Below are 23,234 nucleotides of genomic sequence, written 5' to 3' on the forward strand. Positions count from 1 at the left end.
TTACAGTCACGGGCCACCACACCATACCAGTTTTTGAGATGTGGTCTCATTATGTAGCCCTTGCTGGCCTGGAGCAGGCTTTGAACTCACAGAGACCTGTCTGTTCTTGCTTTCACTTCCTAAGTGTTAGGACTGCAGTTTATTTTCATTGACCTGAGTACTAGCAAAGTGACAATGCTTAGTGGGTTTGAGACCCTGGGATTAATCCCCCAAATGCTTTTAAGACAGGGTTTCTCTGTGTAGCATTGTAGACCAGGCTGGCTTCGAACTCACAGAGATCTGCCTGCCTCTGCCTCCTGAGTGCTGGGACTAAAGGCATGCACCACCACTGCCCGGCTGCCTAAATGCTTTCTGTATTAAGTCCAATACCTGAGTTTATGGATAATATCTACTAATAATTGTTTTTCTTTAAAATTATTATGTTGTGGCCATTCCGATAGTTCATCAAGTAAAGATACTTGCTACCAAGCCTGATAATTTGAGTTCAACCTACAGGGTCCACAGGGTGGGAGGAGAGAACAGACTTCCAAAAACTGCCCTCTGACATCCACATGTACACACACACACACACACACACACACACACACACACACACACAATTTTAAAATTTATTATTTGTATGAATGTTTTGCCTGTATGTACGGATGTCCAAGGAGGACAGAAGAGGGCTTCAGTTCCTCTGGGACTGGAGTTACATACAGATAGTTGTGAGTTGTTACCATGTGAGTGCTGGGAATAGAACCCAGATCCTCTAGAAGAGCAGCCTTAACCACTAAAGAACTCTATCCCCCCCTCGGTTTTAAGACACTACTTAGGATGGTTAGTCAGGATGTCTTCTCAATTTACAAGGCATGCTTTTGGTTGTATCCTTTGAGGAAGTTTCCAGAGACTGTAGATTGAGGGACAACTCACCCTGATGTAGGCAGTACCATCCAGTGAGCTGGGGACTTGTATAAAAATGGAGGGGACAAAAAAAAGCAAGGCGCTTGAACACCCCTTTCTTTGCTTGCCGATTGAATGCAAATATGAGCAAGTAGCCTCGATCCTGCGCACCGTGCCTTCCCATCTGATTGTATGTACTCTCAAACTGTGAGCCAAAATACACCCTCTTCTAACTGATTCTCGCCAAGAATTTGGTGATAGCAATGAAAAATTAATGTTGAAGAGGATCATCATGTCACACAAACACACGAGCAAATTCCTTGAGCCTTTTTCTTTCCCAAAAATGAACCCAAGCTGGGCTTGCCAATAGATTGAGCCAAAAGGGACTCCGTTTTTTATCCCTGTGCTGGCATTACAGGTGTGCACCACCCACACCTGATTTATACAGGGTTGGGGGTGGAACCCAGGGTTTCGTGCATGCTAGGTAAGCACTCTACCCATTGAGACACTTTCTCTTGTCTCATCCCTTCAAGTTTTTGACCAACGGAACCACAAGGTTTATAGTTGTTAACAATGCTGCCCCACAGGAACACTCATAATTCCCTTGCCCAGTAGTGAAGTCACAGAGGGTTTGCCAATAGGAGCCAATAGGAGCCCTGGGTGGGGCCCTTCGACGGGAGTAGCCTGCGGCGGCGGCGGCGGGCGGAGCGCAGCGGCGCGATGGACCCGCCAGCTCGTCCTCCTGTCACCCGCCCACGGGCTCGAGCCCGCCCGCCGCCGCCGGAGACGCTGCCCACTGCGGGCTTCGACGACGAGCTGTACGACAGCCTGGACTACTACTATCTGCGTGACTTCCCGGCATCCGGAGCTGGCCGCAGCAAGGGCCGGACGCGGCGCGAGCAGCAGCTGCGCACCAACTATCCGGTGCCCGGCGGCCACGAGCGCAAGGTGGCACAAATACTGATCAACGCGCAGCGTAAGCGGCGCCAGCGCCAGCTGCAACCGCGGCCGCGCACACGCCTCGCCTGAGAGGGTATGAGCAGGCAGAGCCTGTTGGTAGCGGGTAGGAAATAGAATAGCTCCTATGTCAGTCTGGTCTCGAACTCACTATGTAGCAGAGGATTACCTTGAACTCCAGATCATCCTGTCTCCAGCTTCCAATAGCTGGAATATTAAGACACGTGCCACAATGCCTAGCTCCTTTTTCTTTTCCTTCCTTCCTTCCTTCCTTTTTTCCTTCCTTTCTCCCTCCCTCCCTTCCTTATTTTTTATTTTTATTTTCTGTTTTTTCGATACAAGGTTTCTCTGTGTAGCCTTGGCTGCCCTGGAACTCACTCTGTAGACCAGGCTGCCTATGAACTCACAGAGATCCGCCTTTCTCCCTCTCCCGAGTGCTGGAATTAAAAGCGTGTGCCCGACCTTTTTTTATTTTTTGATACGGTCTCATATAACCTAAACTGGCCTCGAACTCCTCATCCTCTAGCTGCTGAAATTTCAAGCATGGACCCTGATTCCCTGCAGTGTTGTTTTGTTTTATTGATAAGGCCCAGGGTAGCCCAGGGTGTCATGGTATTTGTGGCAATCCTCAACCCCTCTAGTCTTGAGCTTACAGGTCTGTGGTGCCACCATGTTCACCTCTCACACCCTTCAAAGACTTCCTAGCATTAGTCCTAACTGGACTCGCCTGCTTGCAAGGGGTTTCCTGGCTGCTAGCGGAAGTCTACACTCTGTACATTTGCAATTAGGTGAGAAAGGCCTAGGTCAGAAATGCCAGAATGTGTCTCAAGACATAAATCCCAGCGGGGTGGTTTACAGCTGTGATCCATTTCAGTGCCCGGGAGGCTGAGGCAGACATAGTACTGCTTAAGCTTGAGGCCAACCATGGATTCAGTGTGAGGCACTGTCTCAAAACAAAACAGTCCCTCCTTGTTTGTTTTCTGTTGCTGTGATAAACACCACGACCAAAAGCAACTTGTGCAGGAAAGGGCTTATTTCATTGTAAAGCTCACAATCCCCCATGAGAGGGAGTCAGGGCAGGGACCCAGAGGAAGGAGCTGAAGCACAGGCCATAGAAGTTCATGTTCGCCTGCCCCACTTGATGCTGCCCACGGTGGGCTGGGCTCTCCCAACTCATGAGAAAATGCCCCCACAGACTTAGCTGCATGCCGATCTGATATCTCTGTCTTCGAAGATAATCCCAGTTTGTGTCAAGTTGACAAAAAACAAGACAAAAGGAACAAAACAGGAGACAAAAACTAGGTATGATGGTGCACACCTGTCCGCCTCTTAGGAGAGTGAAGAGGGAGTCAGAAGTTCAAAGTGAGGGCCTGGAGATGTCTCAGCAGTTAAAGCACTCACTGCCCTTAGAGCAGACCCAGAATTTGTTCCGTCCCCTACCTCAGGTGCCATATAACATCTGTAGCTCCAGTATGAGTGGATCCAACACCCTCTTCTGGCCCCTGAGGACATTGCATGCACGCCATACACAGACATATTTGGGCAAACACAAACACTTTTAAAGTGAAAAAGATAAAAAGTTCAAGATCATTGGCTACATAGTCAGTTTGAGGCCAGCCTGAACTACAGAAAAGGGAAGTCGTAGAATGAGCTCAGTTGATGGTGTTCACTTAGTGTGCATAATACTCCAGGATCAATCACCAGCACTGTGTACAGGGGACCCATTCCAATAATGTTCGGAGAATCAAAAGTTTATGGTTATCCTTGGTTACATAGTTTGAGGCCAGCCTGGGCTACTTGAGATCCTGTCTTAAAAAAAAAAATTAACAAAAGCCCACTAGTGGCTCTGATCTGTTATCCTTGCACTCAGGAAGTTGGAGTCCAGCCTGGGCTTTAGTGTGAGTTTCGGACCACCGTGGGCTAGAGTGACACCTCATCATCTCAAAGGGGAGAACTAATAAGTTCTAGTGCTCTTGGTAAGACTCGGGAGGATAATTGATTCTTGTTTCTTTCTTATTTTCTACAGGAAACCCGAAAGACCTGTTGAAAGTATTTTCAGCTGTAACTGAGTTCCTCCACGTTAGTCTGCAGGTCTTTTCTTTTGACAGTTTTTAAGTTTACCACTTCAATCTTTTCCTCACTAATAGCTATTAAGTAAGTAGTTCCCAAGTGGGTATGCCTTTTTAGGGTTTTCAATTAAAAGAGAACAGCAAGAATGCATTTTAACTCTTTTGGGTTTTTCTCCCTCCCCATTCCCATCCCCTCCCCCCCAGTTATCATGGTGGTAACTGATTTCTAGTTTGCAAGTACTTGGGCTCTAAAGTGTAAAGAAAAGATCACAGGGCTGGGGAGATTAGCTTGTTTGCTAAAGTGATTGCAACAAAAGTCTGGTCTTTAAAAGCCATGATTTTGGAAAGCTGGTGTAGTGGCCCACACTTATAATCCCAGCATTTGGGAGGTAGAGGCAGATTTCTGGGACTCACTGGCCAGCTAGCATAAGCTACCTTCTGTGTTCCAGGCCAATGAGCAACACTGCATTAAAAAAAAAAAAAAGAAGATGGAGGTGTCCTGAAGAACCATACCTGATATTGGATAATTGCCTCTCTATGTACATACATACTCATGCTCATGGTCATGCATGTGCACACACCTGCATGTACATATACACCACAAACAGTGAACTGGGGATAACCAAGGTAGGATATTTTATAAGAAAGAATTCTACCCATATGTCATCTCTGGACTTTGTTTTTTGTTTTGTTTTGGGGGGTGGTATTTTGGGGATTGACTGATTCAGGGTCTCTCTATGTAGCCTTGGCTGTCCTGGAACTTGCTATGTAAACCAGGCTGGCCAGAAACTCATAATTACTGTCTGTCTCTGCCTCCTGAGTGCTGAAATTAAATATATGCATCACCGCTGGGCATTGGTGGTGCATGCCTTCAGTCCCAGCACTCTAGAGGCAGAGGCAGGAGGATTTCTGTGAGTTGGAGTCCAGCCTGGTCTATAGAGTGAGTTCCAGGACAGGGTCTAAAACAATACAGAGAAACCCTGTCTGGAAAAACAAAACAAACAAACAAACAAACAAACAAACATACATACATACATACATATGCATCACCACTTCAGGCTGAAGGTTTTTGTTTTTAAAGACAGGGTTTCTCTGTGTAGTCCTGGCTGTTCTGGAAGTCCCTCTGAAGACCAGGCTGGCCTTGAACTCAAATATCTGCCTGCCCCTGCCTCCAGAGTGCTAGGATCAAAGGCATGTGCCGCCACCACCACCACTACTACCTGGCATCAGGCTGAAGGTTTTAATGTACATTACAGTAAGGTATTGTGGGGACTGGAGATATAGCTCAGTTGATAGTGCTTGTCTAACATTCCTGATGCCATGGATTGAAGCCATAGAGCCTGCAATAATTGGGTGTGTGGTAGGTAGCACATGCTGTAATCCCAGCACTTGGGAATTACATGTCTAAAGTTTGAGGCCATTCTTCGTGAGTTCAGGACCAGCCTGGGGCTTGTGAGACCCTGTGCCAACAATAGCAATAGGCCATATTCAGCAGTTGCTGAGTTTCCTGTTCTTCCCAGCAGCTCTTTAACATGGGTGTTAAAGTCCCCATTTTAGAAAAGAGATTCTAATAATGTCCAAGTTATCGGTTTTTTTTTTTTTTAGAAATTGTATGTAGGGACTGGAGAGGCAGCTCAGAAGCTTCTTTTTCAGAGGTCTGAGTTCAATTCCCAGCAAGCACACGCTGGCTCACAACCATCTATAATGAAGATCTGGTGCCCTCTTCTGGAGTGCAGGCAGACATACAGGCAGAACACTATAAGTAATAAATATATCTTTTTTTCTAAAATTATGAGTATGTATATATGTCATGTGTATTCTGGTAACTCCAGGGGCCAGAAGAAGAGTGTTGGATCCCCTGAAGCTGCAATTAGTGTAGGCAGTCGTAAGCCATCTACTGTGGGTGCTGGAAAAGAAAGGCGGGTCATCTGGAAGCACAGTACACACTCTTAACCACTGTGCTGTCCCTCCAGTCCCCTAGTTAGATTTAACTTTCAATTTGGTACAGCCCAGAGTCATCTAGAAGGAAAGCCTTAGTTGAGCAGTTCCCTAGATAAGATTGTCATTTGAAAAATCAATCAATAAATAAAAGATTGTCACACTGTAGCACTTGTATGGGTTTTTGTTTACCTGGTGGACACAGACTTAAAGACAGGTGCAAAAATAAATCCTCTTTTGCAACCCACAACTCATTGTTGTATGCGTTTTGATACATGTAAGAAAGAGTATCACACACACACAAAAAGAATTGTCACACCAAGGCAGTGGGGGATTGTCTTGCTAACTGAGTAGGAAGAACCTGGCCCACTATGGATAATGCCATTCCCTTGGAAGGTGGCATTGGACTGTATAAACTAGCCAAACCTGTTTTGGTATCTTTAATCTCAGCTCTCTGGAGGCAGAGGCAGGCAAATTTCTCTGAGTTCCAGGCTAGCCTGGTCTACATAGTGAATTCCAGGCCAGCCAAGGAACATGTACCCATGAACAGAGTTTGGGAGCAAAAAAACCCATGAAATGTGACAGTCACCTTGTACTAGAGTAATTCTATTAAAAGCGAATCACAGGAACTGAGGTTATAACTCAGCACAAGTGCTATTTAATAAGTGATTACTCCCCAATGTTCAATCCCCAACACCACAAAACCAAGATGAGCATTTCATCCCAATTATCACTAAAGTACAGGCCCTCCTGAGACACTACATCCTTAATAAAGACATTACTGCCTTCCCCAGTTCATCAACAGCTCTATTCTATTGTTCCTGTTCAATAATCCTGCCCTGGGGTGACAAAGAGTTCAGTGAATGAAAGTGCTTCCTGCCATGTCTGATGACCTGAGGTCAATCCCTGGGACCTACACAGATGAAGAAGAAAATGACTCAAAATTTGCCCTGCCTTTTTAAGAACCCTGTCCTGCCTTCTCTCCTCCCTCTCTCCCCGCTCCCTGTTTTTTTTTTTTTAAAGATTTATGAATGTATTATGTATAACCAGAAGAGAGCACAAAGATCTCATTACAGATATTGTGAGCCACCATGTGGGTGCTGGGAATTAACTCAGGACCTCTGGAAGAACAGTCAGTGCTCTTAATCTCTAAGCCATTTCTCCAGCCCCTCTCCCTGATTTTGAGACAGGGTTTCTTTGTGTAGCTTTGGCTGTCCTAGAATAAGCTCTGCTCTGTAGACAAGGCTGGCTTTGAACTCCCAAGTGCTGAGATTAGTGGTGTGCCAAGAGCACATGGCTCCATACTATTTTAAAAAATAACTTTCTGAATGGAAACTAAAATTCCTGCCTTATAGAGGCAGCCCTCTCTGTAGAGCTAGTTCCAGGACAGCCAGCACTACACAGAGAAATCCTGTCTCCAAAAATCAAAGTACATAAAGTTTTAATTTTTAATAACACTCATTCAGCTGTGGCTAATGCTCAAATAGGAGCATCAAATAGAAGGGTTCAGTAATATCCACATCTTAGTCTTAAGCATGTCACATATGTTGTCATTCTCAAATCTCTTTCAGGTCCCCATCCAAGGTTACACTTTGAGTAATTTAAACAGAGATAAGAGACTTCAAGTCTGGCCACTTGGGCAGATGGGAGATTTATACAACAAAGGCATTGCCAGAGTTATCTCTCAAGTGTACCAGAGCTGTTCTTTTCAAATAGCTATTATCCAGACTTACCTTAAATACCTGACAGATTATGCTTTTCCTTCCTTTTTTTTTTTTCTTTTTTTCTTTTTCTTTTTTCAGACAAATTTCCCTGTGTAGCTTTGGAGCCTGTCCTGGAACTTGCTCTGTAGACCAGGCTGGCCTTGAAATCACAGAGATCTTCCTGCCTCTGTCTCCCAAGTGTTGCTATGCTTTTCCTATTACGAGCACAGGAACTTAGTGGCATATCAAGATTTAGTGGTAGGTGTGACTCTGAGCTGTTCCCCTTTAAGCTGCCCTTTAGAGCAGTGGTTCTCAACCTCCTAATGCTTTAATATAGAGCTGGTTCTATATGGGTATGTCAGTGTGTGGATGGACTACCTGGAGAAGGATAGAGGAGCCATGTCTCAGTTCCTTAGACCATGGGAAATATGTGTTTTCTAATAGCCATCCTGTGAAAGGGTCATTCAACCCACAGGTTGAGAATCACTGCTCATACACATAAAATAAAAATAAGCCTATAAAATAAGTCTGGGAAGCCTGGTGGTGGTGGCGTACGCCGTTAGTCCCAGCACTCAGGAGACAGAGACAGGTAGATCTTTGTGAGTTGCAGGCTCTGGGACAGCCAAGGCTACATAAAGAAACTGACTGGTAAAACAAAAGTCTGGGAAATGCTATCCAAAAGAAAAATGAGGTGGGGGAGGGGAGGGCAAAAGCATAGTTAGGGGACAGTGGTGCTCACTGGGAGTCTCAGAACTCTGCAGGTACAAGCAAGAGGACCCGGGGTTCAAGAACATCCTCAGCTACACTGGAGGTCAGCCTGTGCTACAGGAGATCCTGTCCAGAGGAACAATAGAAAAAAAAAAAAGAGTTCTGTGAAAAAGTTAAAAATCACTGCCAAACTGGGCATGGTGGCTCATGTCTATAATTCCAGCACTGAGGAGGCTGTGTGAGGCCGGAGGGTTACTGCGAACTTTAGTCTAGCCTGGGCTACAGAATAAATAAACAGAGGAAAGAGAGAGAGAGAAAGAAGGGACAGAGGGAGGGAGCCAGGCTCCCTAGATCCCTGACTTTTGGAGGAGGGGGGTGCATGAAAATCTGTGGTACTGGGACCCATTCCATATTGAGGTCACCAGCTACCTGCGGCTCCTGTTGTCTGGAACATGTTCTATCCCAGCCTTTCCTAGTGTTCCTCGTACTGTGTCGTGAATCAGCTTCCATCTACTGCCGTCTGACTTTGGATTCCATCGGGAAAGTTTGTGTTTGAGAAACAGTTGGCAGAGAGTAGAAGCCGCTCAGCCTTGACCTGTACAACAGGCTGAAGGCGAGCGTTCAACACCAGGACAATGCCTTGGATTTTCTGAGACCGCTTTTCGTTCACAGGAGCCTTCAAGTGAAACTAAATTTTCCCAAGGGACCCTGGGAGAACAATGTTGCTTGATGGTTATGTTTGGTTTTGTTAGTTTGGGGTTACACCTGCAGGACTGAAACAGAGTCTCAACTCGGTATCCCAGGCTACCCTTAAAATCACAGCAATCCTCTGGCTTCAGCCTCTCAGGTGCTACAGTTACAAAAGTCACCCACCACAACAGGAGCCCAAGGGTGAAAGGTTTTTTGTTTTTGTTTCTTTTACTTTTTAACTTTTTTTTCCATTTATTTTACATGCCGACCACAGTTTCCCCTTACTCCTCTCCTCCTGTCCCTCCCACCCCCCTTCCCAGGTCAAAGGTTCTCAAGTCCCATGCTAACGAAACCAGAACAAAGGCCCTGAAAGCCCAGTAAACTACCATACTCACCAAGAAGGGTTTTGAGCTATAGTCTATAATATAAAGTGATATATATATATAAATCTATAAAGATATTTTCCCACCTATCACCCAACAACCTGCCTTTCAAATCCAGTTGCTTCCACTCATGTCCCCGTGCTCTGTTTACTCATGTCCCCTTGCTCTACTTACTCATGTCCCCGTGCTCTGTTTACTCATGTCCCCGTGCTCTGCTTGCTCATTTCCCAGTGCTCTGCTTAGAGGATACAGTTTTACAACACTCTTATTGCCATTGTTCTCTGGGTTTATTTGTCCTTGCACACACTGAGCACTTACTCCAGCAGGATCAGATGTGCTGCACATTTGTAATGTCAGTACTGTGAAGCTCAGGCTGGCCTCCAGTTCATGATCCTCCTGCCTCCATCTCCCAGGTGCTAGGGTTGCAGAAGCACACACCCATGTGTAGCAAGCTTTCTCAGGCTACCTTTGGACTGACAGCTCCCGAATAATGACCTGGAGATTTATTATTAATTATGAAAGCGAGGTCTTAGCTTAGGCCTTTTCCCAACTAGTTCTTATAACTTAATCCATACACACACACACACACACACATATTTTAGTCTATGTCCTACCACGTGGCTCAGCTACTTCTTTCTACAGCACACCACACTTGCTCTAAGTCTGCTGGTGAAATAGCATATCTATATCCCTCCTGGTGTCTCTCTCTCTGCCTGTAAGCCCCACCTAGTCTCTCCTGCCTAGCTATTGACCATTTAGCTCTTTGTTAAACCAATCAGAAGGCACCTTAGGCAGAGACACATTTTTACAGTGTAAACAAATAGTGCCCAACAAAACCAGGTACAGATGTGTTTTTTTTTTTTTATTCAAATCACAAGTATTTTTCTATGGCTGTACTGTAGGATAAAACACAGCAAAAGCAGAAGCTTTTTTTTTTTCATTAGCGTTTTCAACTTCCTTTGATTAGAAATTATGTTGGACTCAAAAATATAGAAAGGAACTTAAATAATAAAAAACTGAAAAAAAAAAAAAAGGAAAGAATGAAATAAAAGAGCATGACATCCTGGCATAGTGATCTGGTGGTGCAGGCTGTAATTCCAGCTCTTCAGAGGTAGAGGCAGGAGGATCAAGAATTCAGTGTTGTGCAGGCAGTGCTGGCGCACACCTTTAGTCCCAGCACTTGGGAGGCACAGGCAGGCGGATCTCTGTGAGTTCCAGGCCAGCCTGGTCTGCAGAGCAAATTCCAGGACAGGTTCCAACGCTACACAGAGAAACCATGTCTTGAAAAAACAAAACCAAAAAACAACAAAAAGAATTCAATGTTGTTCTTGACTATATAACTAGTTCCAGGATACCCTGGGCTCTGTGAAATCCTGTCCGCCCCCACCCCCACCAAAAAAAATTCCTTGAAAGGCGGTAGTGACACATGCCTTTGATCTAAGCATTAGGGAGGCAGAGGCAGGCAGATCTCTGAGTTCAAGACCAGCCTACAAGGTGAGTTTCAGGACAGCCAGGACTACACAGAGAAACTTGTCTCAAAAAAACCAAACAAACAAAAAAAAAAAAACCTGAAGTCGAAGCCATGGTGGAACACTGGGTAATGGCTTGCTCTTCATGATTTGTCTGGTCTTTCTGTTTCCCTTCCTTCCTTCCTTCCTCCCTCCATTCATTCATTCATTCTTTCTCTCTCTCTCTCTCTCTCTCTTTTTTAAGACAGGGTTTCTCTGTAGCTTTTGGAGCCTGTCCTGGAACTAGCTCTGTAGACCAAGCTGGCCTCGAACTCACAGAAATCCATCTGCTTCTGCCTTTCAAACCAAGGCCCTTTAGAAGAGCAGCCAATGCTCTTAACTGCTGAGCCATCTCTCTAGACCTGACTTATTTTATTTATTTGTTTTTGGTTTTCCGAGACAGGGTTTCTCTGTATTGTTTTGGAGGCAGTTCTGGAACTAGCCATCATGATCAGCGGGGCCATCTGAACTCCCATCCTCGGCAAGAGTCACAAGTGCTCTTACCTGCCAGGCCATTTCTCCAGCCCTCTCACACATGCTCTTATGAAGACAGGGCAGTGTGGAGTTGGTTAAGGAGTTTGGAGTTCTTCCCTCTTTGCTGTTTAAATAAGGAGCGATATAATCACATTCATCATTCGGGCTGGATCTGAAAGACTTCAGAAGCAGATGGCTCCGTGTGTGTGCTACACTGGGAATATGCTGGGATTAGGGAAGGGTTTTTAAAATGAAAGAAACAAGAGTGGTTTAAATGCTGGCAAGAAATAACTATGGGGCGGGATGGGAGTAATTAAAGAGAAAATGGAAGGAAAATTGGGGAGTATGTAGAGAAGGCAGCGAGAAAGGAGATAATCTTGGGGGAGGAACTGAATTCCCTCCCTCACTCTCCCACCCCTGACCCCTACCCTCAGGTGCTGGGAGCAGGTTTTTACTAGGTAAATCCATGCCCCCTGCTCCTTCCTGGCCTTTGTTATAACAGAAGGGAATATTGTGGTAGGACGTAAATTCAAGGTCAAAAAGTTCAAGAGGGAGTCAGGTGTGGTAGCAAATGCCTGATAATCCCAGAGCTCCAGAGGTGGAGAGGCAGGAAGATCATGGTTTCCAGGCCATCCTCAGCTACATAGCAAGATGGGGCCTAGGACTACATGAGGCCTATCTCAAAACAAAAGACAAAAGCTGGCAAGGGATGTGCTGTCTCCTTGGAAACATCAGTGGTCCAGTTAAGGGTGGTAGTTAAGAAGTTATTATACAATGGCTCCCAGTGATTTTTAATTTCTATTTATTTATTCACTTTTTTTGTTTTGTTTTTGTTTTTTCGAGACAGGGTTTCTGTCCTGGAACTCACACTTTAGATGAGGCTGGCCTTGAACTCACAGAGATCCACCAGCCTTCTGAGTGTTGGGATTAAAGGCATACACCACCACTGCCATGCCCCGTGTGATTTTTTTTAAAGGGTTATTTATTTATTTAAATTAAAAAAAAATGTTCATTGGAGTTTTGCCAGGTATTGGGTCTTCTGAAACTGGAGTTACAGACACTTGTGAGCTGCCATGTGGGTGCTGAAACACTGGTCCTCTGGAAGAGCATTAAGTGCCCTCTCTACAGCTCCCTATTTATTTATTTATTTATTTATTTATTTATTTACAACAAAATTCTTTATTGATTTATTGAATATTTCTCATCATGCACCTCAATTCCTCTCACCTCCCAGTCCCTCTGTATCTGCCCCTCCCCCTGCAGCATCCCCCCTTCAAAAGAACCCCTTCCAAATTAATTCAAATCAAAACAAAACAAAAAAAAAAAAAAAAACACTTTGTTGCTCCAGCTTTCCCGCCTCTCCAGCACCCTGTCATTCATCCTGGTTTATTTTTATTTTACATGTGTGAGTGTTTTGCCTACATGAATATCCATGCTCTACTTGTAGCAGGGGTTGCAGAGCCCAAAGGAGACCATTGGATTCCCTTAAACCAGTTACTGAGCACTAAGTGGGTGCTGGGGATTGAACCCAGGTCCTTTGGGAGAGCAGCTGGTGCTCTTAATCACTCTCCAGCTACCCAGCTCCATGCGCTCTTACTCCTGCCCTTCTCTCACAGTCAGCAAACAGGAAGCTCCAGTTGTCCTTTCCCCTTCCCTCATCACCTTCTCTAAAAATATTTCTTCTGTTGATGACCGCTGTTGTTAAACTTTGTGCACAAAGGATATGGGAGAAACGCGCGAGAATGCCTCTTAATGTGAGAATTCGGCTTACCGTGAGAATGTGGCTTACCTTTTATGCTGGCCAGGCTCCTGCCTTGTGCAGGTTGGCAGGACTTAGCAGCTGCTTTCCATTGTATTAGTCTACTTTTTTGGAGACACTCCTTATCGACACAATGTTTCAAATTTATGCTCTTTAATCAAGCATCTTTGAGGGCAGACTTGTGATAAAAAGCCACAGGATAAACTTCTAGCATGTTCCACATAGTGACTCTTCTCTGACCATTCAATTTTAGGACCATGCTTTCTCAGCCTAGGTAGCTGCTTCTCATGTTAGTGTATATGTTAGAGTGTTTTTCTTTTTGTTGTTTTTTTGTGGCACTATGGACTAAACCCAGTGTCTCATGCATGAGTGCTCTATCTCAGAGGTACACCTCAGCTAAATTTTCTATCTTCCAGCCTCAGCCTTCTAAATCCTGAGATTATCAGCATGTGTTACCATAACCTACTTTAGGTCTATATGCTCTTTTCTTTAAAAAAAGAAAAAAAATCTCACCATGTAAGCCTTGGCTCCAGCCTGTAGCTCACTATGTAGACCAATCTAGCCTCAAACTCAGAGATCGCCATCCTGCCTTGGTCTCTTGAGAAGGCCACGCTCTTGTTGTTGAGACAGGGTCTCACTCTGTAGTCTTGCTGTCCTAGAACTCTCTATGAGGACTAGGCTTAGCTTAAACCCACAGAGAGCCACCTTCCTCTGCCCTCAAAGCACTAGGATCCACACACATGCCATGATGTATGCGTCCCTCACAAAAATAAGTTAATACGCAATTTAAAAGAACTGCAATCCGGGCGGGTGGTGGCGCACAACTTTAGTCCCAGCACTCCGTAGGCAGAGGCAGGCGGAACTCTGTGAGTTCAAGACCAGCCTGGTCTACAAGAGTTAGTTCCAGGACAGCCTTCAAAGCCACAGAGAAACCCTGTCTTGAAAAACCAAAACCAAACCAAACCAAAACAAAACAAAACAACAACAACAACAAAAAAAAAACAAAACCCCAAAACTGCTGTATGTGTAGAAGATCCAGATGGGGACAGCTGAGAGCCTATGTGACTCATTTATGCCCTAGAGAGTTTCCAGGAGCTAAGTACAATGGAGACAGGACCAGTGACATTCCTTTATGATTAGGATTGTGTCTTCATTTTTCACTTCTGACCTAGCATTGGTGTCCCTGGGAGACACAGGTTACACCTTTACTGTCATTTGATTTTTTGCAGATTATTGGTGGCTTAAGCTTTTACTAGTAACAATGTAAATACATGACTCTCTTTATCCTCATTTTGCATATGTAAATTCAACTAAACATGGATCAAAAATAATCTGGAAAGGGCCTGGGGAGATGGCTCAATGGTTAAGAGCACTTCCTACTCTTGCAGAGGACCAGAGTTCTATTCTCAGTACCCAAAACATACTCTTGACTCTTGCTCTAGTGTGTCCAATGCCCTCTTCTGGTCTCCTCGGGCACCTGCAAGAATGTACAAGTAAACAAATGATAAAAATTGTACTGATATTTGGGAAGGAGCTGGAGTGATGGTTCAGTGGTTAAGAGGACTTGCTGCTCTTGCAAAGGACCTGGAATTAGTCCCAGTACCCACATGGTGGCTCACAGCCATCTGTGACTTCAGTCCCACAGGATCTTATGACCTTTTCTAATTTCTTTAAGTACACACATGATGTGTATGTAATCAAACATATAGGGAGAGTGATACATTTCTTTGGGATTTTTTTTTCCAAGACAGGGTTTCTCTGTAGCTTTGGAGACTGTCCTGAAACTCACTCTGTAGACCAAGCTGGCCTTGAACTCACAGGGATCCACCTGCCTCTGCCTCCCTTGTGCTGGGACTGAAGTCATGCGCAACCATTACCTGGCATTTCTTGGGATGTTGAAACCACCATCAGCAAACATTAAGACAAGCCAGATTTGGTAGCACACTCCTGTGATCCCAGCACTTGGAAGCTTGAGACAGGAAGACTGCAATGAATTGAGGCCAATCTGGGCTCTATAGTGGGTCCCAGGCTGGCCTGGGCTACAGAGTGAGTCCTTGCCAAAAAAAAAAAAAAAAAAAAAAAAGAAACCTGTGAAGGAGTATAAAATACTGTTATTAATGAAAGTGAGATTACTGAAGGAAGTTATGAGTCAACAGGACTTTGCCCTTTAGTCACCTTCCAGCAGAGCGTGGCAAAGGGCTGGAATGTCTAAATGTTGTCGTCATACTCTTTCCACCCAGAACAGGAGGCATTGCAGTTATTACTGCATTTTGACACCATCGCCAGTAAAATCAACAGCTATTTCCCGAACACAGAGCTGTTGAGTAACAGCCTTGGTCAGGAAGTGGGTATTGTATTTGTTGGCCATAACTAGGTCCTGGTCTGAGCAGATGGAATATTGTGGATATGTAGGTGAAGCACACAAATGTACATAAGCATACACTTGAGTGTCAACTTGACAAAGCTGGCAGAAGGCACATTGGTTCTCACACCAGGCAAAGTTTGACCTCTGCCCTTATTTCCTGTGTGATCGGAGAATTAAGAAATCCTCATGAATGGCTGGATGGTTCAGTGGTTAAGAGCATTGGCTACTATTTCAGAAAACAAGCTCCCAGCACTCACCTGGTGGCTCAGAACTGTCTAGAACTCCAATGCCAGAGGGATCCAACACCCTCTTCTGGCTTCAAAGGGGGCTGTACATATGTGGTGCACAGACAGATATGTACACATAGTGTACACAAAATAAAATAATTTTAAAAAAAGTAAAAGATACTCAAGAACCTCAATTTTTTATTCTGGGAAATGATGATGTACTTTAATGAGTAATATGTAGATTAGACAATCCAGTGTATGCAAAGTATCTAGTGTATAAATGGACAACTATTATTTCTTTTGGCTCATTTGAAATAAATGCTTAAAAATTTCTTTTGAGTTGGGCATTGGTGGCATACATCTTTAATCCCAGCCTGGTCTAAAGAGCGAGTTCCTGGACAACTTCCAAAGCAATACAGAGAATCCTTGTTTTTGAGACAGGTTTTCTCTACATAGTCCTGTAGAAGACCAGGCTGACCTTGAATTCACAGAGATTTGCCTGCCTCTGCCTTCTGAGTGCTGAAATTAAAGATGGATGCCTCCATTGCCCAGCTACATTAATTTTTTATGGAACCAGGGAGATGGCTCAGTGGGTAAAAATGCTTCCTTGCTATCTGAGTTAGGGTTTTTGTTGATGTGATAAGACACCAAACAACTTGGGGAGGAAAGGATTTATTTCACCTTACAGTTCACACTCCATCATGGAGAAAACTCAAGGCAGGAATCTGGAGGCAGGAGCTGAAGCAGAGGCCATGGAGGAGCGCTGCTTACTGGCTTGCTCTCCATAATTTGCTCAGCATCTTTGTTTTACACCCAGGACCACCTGCCCAGGGATAGCAATGCTTACAATGTGCAGGACCCTTCCACATCAGTCACTAATCAAGAAAATGCCCCAAAGACTTGTCTAAGACCAATCTGATGAAGGCATTTCCTCTATTAAGAGTCATTTTTGGGGGCTGGAGAGATGGTTAAAAGCATTGGCTGCTCTTCCAGAGGATCCAGGTTCAGTTCCCAGCACCCACATGGCAGCTCACAACTGTCTGTAACTCCTGTTCCAGGTGATCCAATGCCCTCCTACAGACATACCTGCAGGCAAAACACCGGTGTACATAAAAATAAGTAAATTATTTTCTAAAAATGCCATTTTTATGTGGGTGGTGGTGGTGCACACCTCTAATCCCAGCACTTGGGAGGCAGAGGCAGGTGGATCTCTGTGAGTTTGAGTTCAGCCTAGTCTACAAAGCAAGTTCCAGAATAGCCAGAGCTGTTGCACAAAGAAACCCTGTCTTGAAAAACCAAAGCAATAATAAAAATATACACAATATAACATATTTTATATAACATATTATATATTACACACACGTATATGTGCATAATATATTAATAAGTGAATAGCATACTATATAGCATATATATATTATACATATATGGTTGAGGCTAGAGAGATGAGTCAGTGGTTAAGAGCACTTGCTATTCTTGCAGAGGATAAGGATTTGATTGCCAGCACCATAAGATGGCTCACAACTATATTCTAGTTCTAGGGAATCTGACACTCTTTTGTCTTCCACACGGACCATGAATTCAAGTGGTTCACAAACACAGGTGTGAGCAAAATACCTAGACATACCAAATCAAATCAAATCAAATCGAATACCATGATTCTTCTTAATCTACAGTTTCTATCCTGGCTCATAGATACTGTATTTCCTGACTTGGCACATTTGAGAGTTTCGGCTTAATGATTTTATACTGGATGGCATCTTCGTGGAATAGTCTTTAAAAAGAGATTTATTTTGTGACTGTGTGTGGGTGTGTGCAGGTGAATGCCAGTGTCTATAGAGACCAGGATGTCAGGTCACTCAGAGTTGTGAATTGTCTAGTGTGCATGCAGGGAACGGTACTTCAGACTTCTGCAAGTAGACGCTCACTAGACGCTATTTACTTATTTTTGAGACAAGTTCTCACTATGCAGCCTTGGCTGACCTAAAACTCATAGAGATCCACACGCCTCTGCTTCCCCAGTGCTGGCATTAAAGGCATGAATTCCATGCCTGGCATGAGTTAGTTACTCTTATTTTTATCATTTGTTTTGGTTTTTGGAAACAGGGCTTTTCTGTGTATGTATCTTTGGCTGTTGTGGAACTCCTACAATTTGTAGGCTGACCTACAATTTACAGACCCACCTGTCTCTATCTCCTAAATGCTGGGATTAAAGGTGTGCCTCATCACTGCCTGACTCACTGTACATTCTTTACTGCTGAGACATCTCTCCAGTCCCCACAGAATATTCCAGATTCCCTTTGCTTAGCTGTTAGTGTGGAATCATCTGACTGTGGCAGACTCTGGAAAAGTCTGTGGCTGTCCAAAGTTCTTGCCATAAGTAGACCATACTCTTCTATCCAAAGGTTTGTAAAATGCTATCTTATCTTTCAAACTGAAAAGCTTAACAGGCACAAGGCCTAAGCCAGTTGTATATTAATTTGTACAGGCATATGGTATATTCTTTCCATCCTCTTTCCTAGTCTCTCTCCCTTCTTTCTTCCCACTTCCTTCCTTTCTTCTTTTTGTTTGCTTGTTTGAGGCAGGATCTCTCTCTACATAGCCCTGGCCGTCCTGGAACTCACTGTGTAGAGTAGGCTGGCCTTGAACTCACAGAGATCTGCCTGCCTCTGCCTCCTGTGTGCTGGGACTAAAGTTGTGCATCACCAACACACTGTTTAACATTTTTTTTTATGTTTGTTTTGACACTGGGTCTCACTCTGTAGCCTAGGTCAGCATTGAACTGTGAGTGTCCTGCCTCGGTCATCCAAGAATTGTGTTACTCACTCAATAAATGTTTGTATCTAAACTGAATGAAAACTGGAAAATCAGGCAAACTAATTGAGTATACACTAGTGTAATCTTTTTGAGTTATATATTTTCCTATCTGTTGCCTGTCAGTTGACTGTGTGTTCTCTTTTTCCTTTCCGTGTGTGTGTGTGTGTGTGTGTGTGTGTGTGTGTGTGTGTACACGGGAAAACCAGAATTCAATGTTGGTGTCTTTATTCTTTCTTCAAGCTCTACCTTTATTGTTATTTAAAGTGTTTTGCCAGATGGTGGTAGCTCATACCTTTAATCCCAGCACTTGGAGGTAGAGGCAGATCATTCTCTGAGTCTGAGGACAGCTTGGTCTAAAAACTGAGTTCCAGGACAGCCAGGACTGTTATTCACAGAAACCCTGTCTCAAAAAGTAAAGTGTTTTTATTTTTGTTGTATTTTGTGTGTGTGTGCATGAGAAAGCCAGAATTCAATGTTGGGTGTCTTTCTTCTTCAGATATGCTCTACCTTTGTTGTTGTTGTTATTAAAGTGTTTTTTATTCTTGTTGTATTTGGTGTGTGTGTGTGTGTATGTGTGTGTGTGTGTGTGTGTGTACATGAGCACATACCACAGTGTATGTGTGGTGGTCTGGGGACAACTTCCAGGAGTCAGTCTATTTCTCTCCTTCCACTGTAGAAGGCTTGATTTGTGGTTGATCACTGGACCATTTCACCAGTCCTCCATCTTATTTTTTGAGACAGGTTCTCATTGAACCTGGAGCTCACTGATTGGCTAGACTGGCTGACTGGTGAACACTCCTGTCTCTGTCCCCTTAAGCACTGAGGTACAGGCACATGCTTCTGCGCCTGAGTTCTTTCCCTGACTAGAAGGAATCAGGTTTGCGTACCGAGCACTTTACCAACTGAGCCATCTCCTCACCCCCTATTGGCATATTCTTAATCAATGCCCCCCACCCCGTTTGAATATTTCTTTTGCATAAAAAGTAAGATAATTTGGAGCTGGGTGTTGGTGGCTTACACCTTTAATCCCAGCACTTGTGTGGCAGAGAGGCAGGCAGATCTCTGAGAGTTCGAGGCCAGCCTGGTCTACAGAGCTAGTAGTTCCAGGACAAGTTCCAGAGTAATACAGAGAAACTCTGTCTTGAAAAAAAAAAAAAAAGTAAGATAATTTGGAGTTTGGGCTAAATTAGCTTAATTGGGAGAATATTTGCCTCATATGCACAAAGTCTTGGGTTTGGTCCTCAGTACTGCATGAACCAGGCATGGTGGTACCTGGCTGTGAACCTGGCACTCAGGAGGTGAGGTGGGATGACTCAGGAGGATGAGCAAGGTTCAAGGTCTTTCTGAGTTATATAGCAAGTCAGAGGGAGACCAGCCTCACTATATGAAACCCTGTCTCAAAACATCAAAGAGAGAGAGAAGGAGGGATACACACCCACACACCCACACACCCCACACACACACCCACACACACACACATACATGCACTAAAATAAATAAAGTAAATTTACTTTTACTTGATGAAGCTAGCTTCTACTCCCAATGTACAAAAACAAAAGTATTTCTTTTCCATCCACCTCAGGCCTCTGGGGAAGGCATTTGGAGAGTGGCCAACCCATTCCAGCCTTTGGCCTTCATTGCAAACCAAGCAGAGTGTCTTTCCATTTAGGCACATGTGCTGTTCAAGAGCTTGCATAAACACAGGTTGAGAAATAGCACTTTGGGAAAGGATGTAAAAAAGGCAAAGGACATGGTGACTTGTCCTCTGAGGTGGAAGCATTTCAGAGAGGCCTCAGGCAGTTTCCCAGTGAACTCCAGAAATGGAGGCAGAGTCTTGTCAAACTCCAGTGAGACACTCACTGTGGGAACAGACCTAAGAACTGCTCTTCTCTATTTGGCATATTAGCCCTTCTGCTACTGTGAGAAATGCCCAATAGAAGCCACTTGAAAGGGGAAGGGCAGACAGCAGAGACAGAGCATGCCTCCCAGCACTCGGGAGGCAGAGGCAGGCAGATCTCTGAGTTCGAGGCCAGCCTGGTCTACAGAGTGACAACCAAGGCTACACAGAGAAACTCTGTCTTAGGTGAACAAACAAAAATATTTCGTCTCTTTGCTTTTTATTTACTTTTGAAACAGGGTGCCAGGGTTCAAACCTAGATCCAGAACTTTCTGCTAGGTAAGCATTCTACCAAGTCCCATCCTAGCCTATATTAATCCTTTTGCTACCCAGTTTTCTCATCTTGACAATCAGGATATGGTGTGGCAAGATGTAGTCTGTATTTCCAGATCCTTGAGAGGCTCAGACAAGAATGACGTTTGAAGCCAGAAATTCAGAGCCAGCCTGGGCAGCATAATAAACCCATATCTCAAGAAATAAAACATAATAAGATGGAAACAAAGAGTATAAAGTAAAATTAGAGGATGAAGCCAAATGATCCCTAGATAATTTCTTTCCTCCCCCCTCTCTCTTTCTCTCTCTCTCCCTTCCTCCCTCTCTTTGTTTTGCTTCGGTTTTTTTTTTTTTTTTTTTTTTTTTTGAGTCAGGGTCTCTCTGTGTAGCCCTGGCTGTCCTGGAAGTAGCTCTGTAGACCAGTCTGGCCTCATACTCAGAGACTGGCCTGCTTCTGACCCATGAGTGCGCCCCTGTGCTGCCCATATGTTTTGATTATATTAGGTCCTGCATAGTTCTTCTCAGATCCTCTCCCTATTCTCTGTCCACCTAACTTTGGGACCTTTTTATTTCTTTTCTTTTTTTTTTTTTTTTAACCTTTCCAGACCAATTCGTGTTGCCCAAATATTCTTGGCTGTGTGGTTTTCCACTGGAGTATGGTCAACTTACTAGGAGCTACACCTTCAGAAAAAACTGACCCTTCCTCTCACAGCAGCAGACAATGGCCAATTGCTCCCCTCTCCCATCCTGGGCTTTTATCTGGCTTGGGCCTGCACAGATTTTCTGCATGCTGTCACAACTACTAGGAGATTGTTATGGGCAGCGTTTCTGTGGTGTTCAGATGTTTCCTTGTAGTCAGCCACTGCCTCTAACTCTTACACTCTTTCTTCCCTCTCTTTTGCAATGATCACTGAGCCTTGGTTGTGGGAGGAAGGACTGTATATATTCCCTTTGTGGCTGAGCATTCAGCAGCTTCTTTTCTGTGTCTTGCCAGTTGTGGGTTTCTGTGTTACTAACAATTTACTGCAAACAGAAGCTTCTCCAAGGGGGGGCTGAGAGAGGCCTTCATCTGATGGGCAAATATGGAAAGATTATACATTTTTAGCCAGGCAGTGCGGCACACACCTTTGATTTCAGCACTTGGGAGGCAGAGGCAGGTGGATCTCTGTGAGTTTGAGGCCAGCCTGGTCTACAGAACTAGTTCTTGAACAGCCAAAGCTGTTACACACTGAAACCCCTGTCTTGAAATGTATGTATAATTTTTCATTTTGAGACAGGATCTCAATATGTAGCCCGGGCTGTCCTTGAATTAGAACCCTCCCTACCTCAGCTTCTCAAGTGTTAGGCAATATCCTCTTTAGCTTTTACCAAAGCTGTTAAGAGACTAGAGTACATTTTGACCTTTCAACAAGTCCATACTGTATAGATGCTTACATAGGTATGGGTGAATGTTACAGGCATAGGCATACAGTTTTTTGTCCCAGCATAACAAGGATTTCATTTCATTTCTTTCTTTTTTTTTTATAGGATTTATTTGTTTTTATGAGCATTGGTGTCTTGTCTGCATGTATGTCTGTGTGAGGATGCTAGGTCCTAGAACTGGAGTCACAGACAGCTGTGAGCTGCCATGTGGGTGCTGGGAATTGAACTCTAGTCCTCTGGAAGAGCAGCTCTTATCTGCTGAGCCAACTGCTCTAGCCCAAGGATTTCATTTCTTTTGTTTTATTATTTTAGACAGGGTTTCATGTATCCTAGGTTGGCTTCAAGCTTGCTGTGTAGCTGACTATGATCCTGAATTCCTGACTCTTCTGCCTCCAACTCCAGAGAACAGGGTTTCAAGCATGTTGTACACCACAGCCAGTTTTATGTGGTTCTGGGAAATGAATTCAAGGCTTTGTCAATGCTAGGCAAGCACTCTACAAACTGGGCTGTCTCCACCTTGCCCTTTCCCTTCCTTTCTGTGTCTTTCTGTCTGCCTGCCTGTCTGGTCTCTCATCTGTCCTGGGGACTGAATCCAAAGCCTTCCTTGAGTATGGTAGACAAGTGATATACCTCTGAGTTATGCCCCCGGCCCTCACTGGGGGATGCTAAGCAATCTCTACCACTGAGCTACATCCCTAGCACAATATTCCACTTTTTTTAAAGTTCATTTCACTTGTTTGTGATATGTGAGGGTATGAGCGATGTCACATGCATGTCACAATGTACACGTGCAGGTCAGAGGATGACTGTTGGGTCTCTCCTTCTACTATGAATTCTTTGGATTGAACTCAAGCTGACAGGCTTATGCAGTGTCCAGGGTTACTATTGCTGTGAAACACTGACCAAAAGCAAGTTGAGGAGGAAAGGGGTTCTTTCGGCTTCTACTTCCACGTCAGTGTTCGTCACTGAAGGCAGTCGGGACAGGATCTCAAATGTGGAAGGAACTTGGAAGCAGGAACTGATGCAGACACCATTGGAGGGGTGCTTCTCACTGGCTTGCTCCTCATGGCTTGCTCAGCCTGCTTTCTTATAGAACCCAGAACCACCAGCCTAAGGATGGCTCCACCCACAATGGGCTGGGCCCTTCCCCATCAATCACTAA

General features: G+C 44.3%; 1 protein-coding gene, 1 long non-coding RNA gene and 1 other non-coding gene across 3 annotated transcripts; all 3 read left to right on the forward strand.

The window, feature by feature from the left end:
* The first annotated feature begins 1,545 nt into the window (after nt 1-1,545).
* On the forward strand, nt 1,546-4,059 carry Nupr2 (nuclear protein 2, transcriptional regulator). The gene is made up of 2 exons (XM_051204889.1): nt 1,546-1,915; nt 3,866-4,059. The coding sequence occupies exon 1, from the start codon at nt 1,603-1,605 to the stop codon at nt 1,909-1,911; it is 309 nt and encodes a 102-aa protein (XP_051060846.1). The 5' UTR covers nt 1,546-1,602; the 3' UTR covers nt 1,912-1,915; nt 3,866-4,059.
* Nucleotides 4,060-4,105: 46 nt separating this feature from the next.
* On the forward strand, nt 4,106-6,096 carry LOC127236912 (uncharacterized). Its single transcript, XR_007835811.1, has 2 exons — nt 4,106-4,535; nt 5,741-6,096. It is a non-coding gene; the product is annotated as an uncharacterized LOC127236912 (long non-coding RNA).
* Nucleotides 6,014-6,138, forward strand: LOC127237056 (small nucleolar RNA SNORA40). Its single transcript, XR_007835820.1, has one exon. It is a non-coding gene; the product is annotated as a small nucleolar RNA SNORA40 (small nucleolar RNA).
* The last annotated feature ends 17,096 nt before the right edge of the window (nt 6,139-23,234 follow it).

The sequence above is a fragment of the Phodopus roborovskii genome, unplaced genomic scaffold (assembly GCF_943737965.1).
Source record: "Phodopus roborovskii unplaced genomic scaffold, PHOROB, whole genome shotgun sequence".
In the NCBI taxonomy this organism is placed as follows: domain Eukaryota; kingdom Metazoa; phylum Chordata; class Mammalia; order Rodentia; family Cricetidae; genus Phodopus; species Phodopus roborovskii.

Excerpts from the sequence above, each read along its gene's own strand:
- Nupr2 (XM_051204889.1), top strand. The coding sequence starts at position 1,603 with ATGGACCCGCCAGCTCGTCCTCCTGTCACCCGCCCACGGGCTCGAGCC.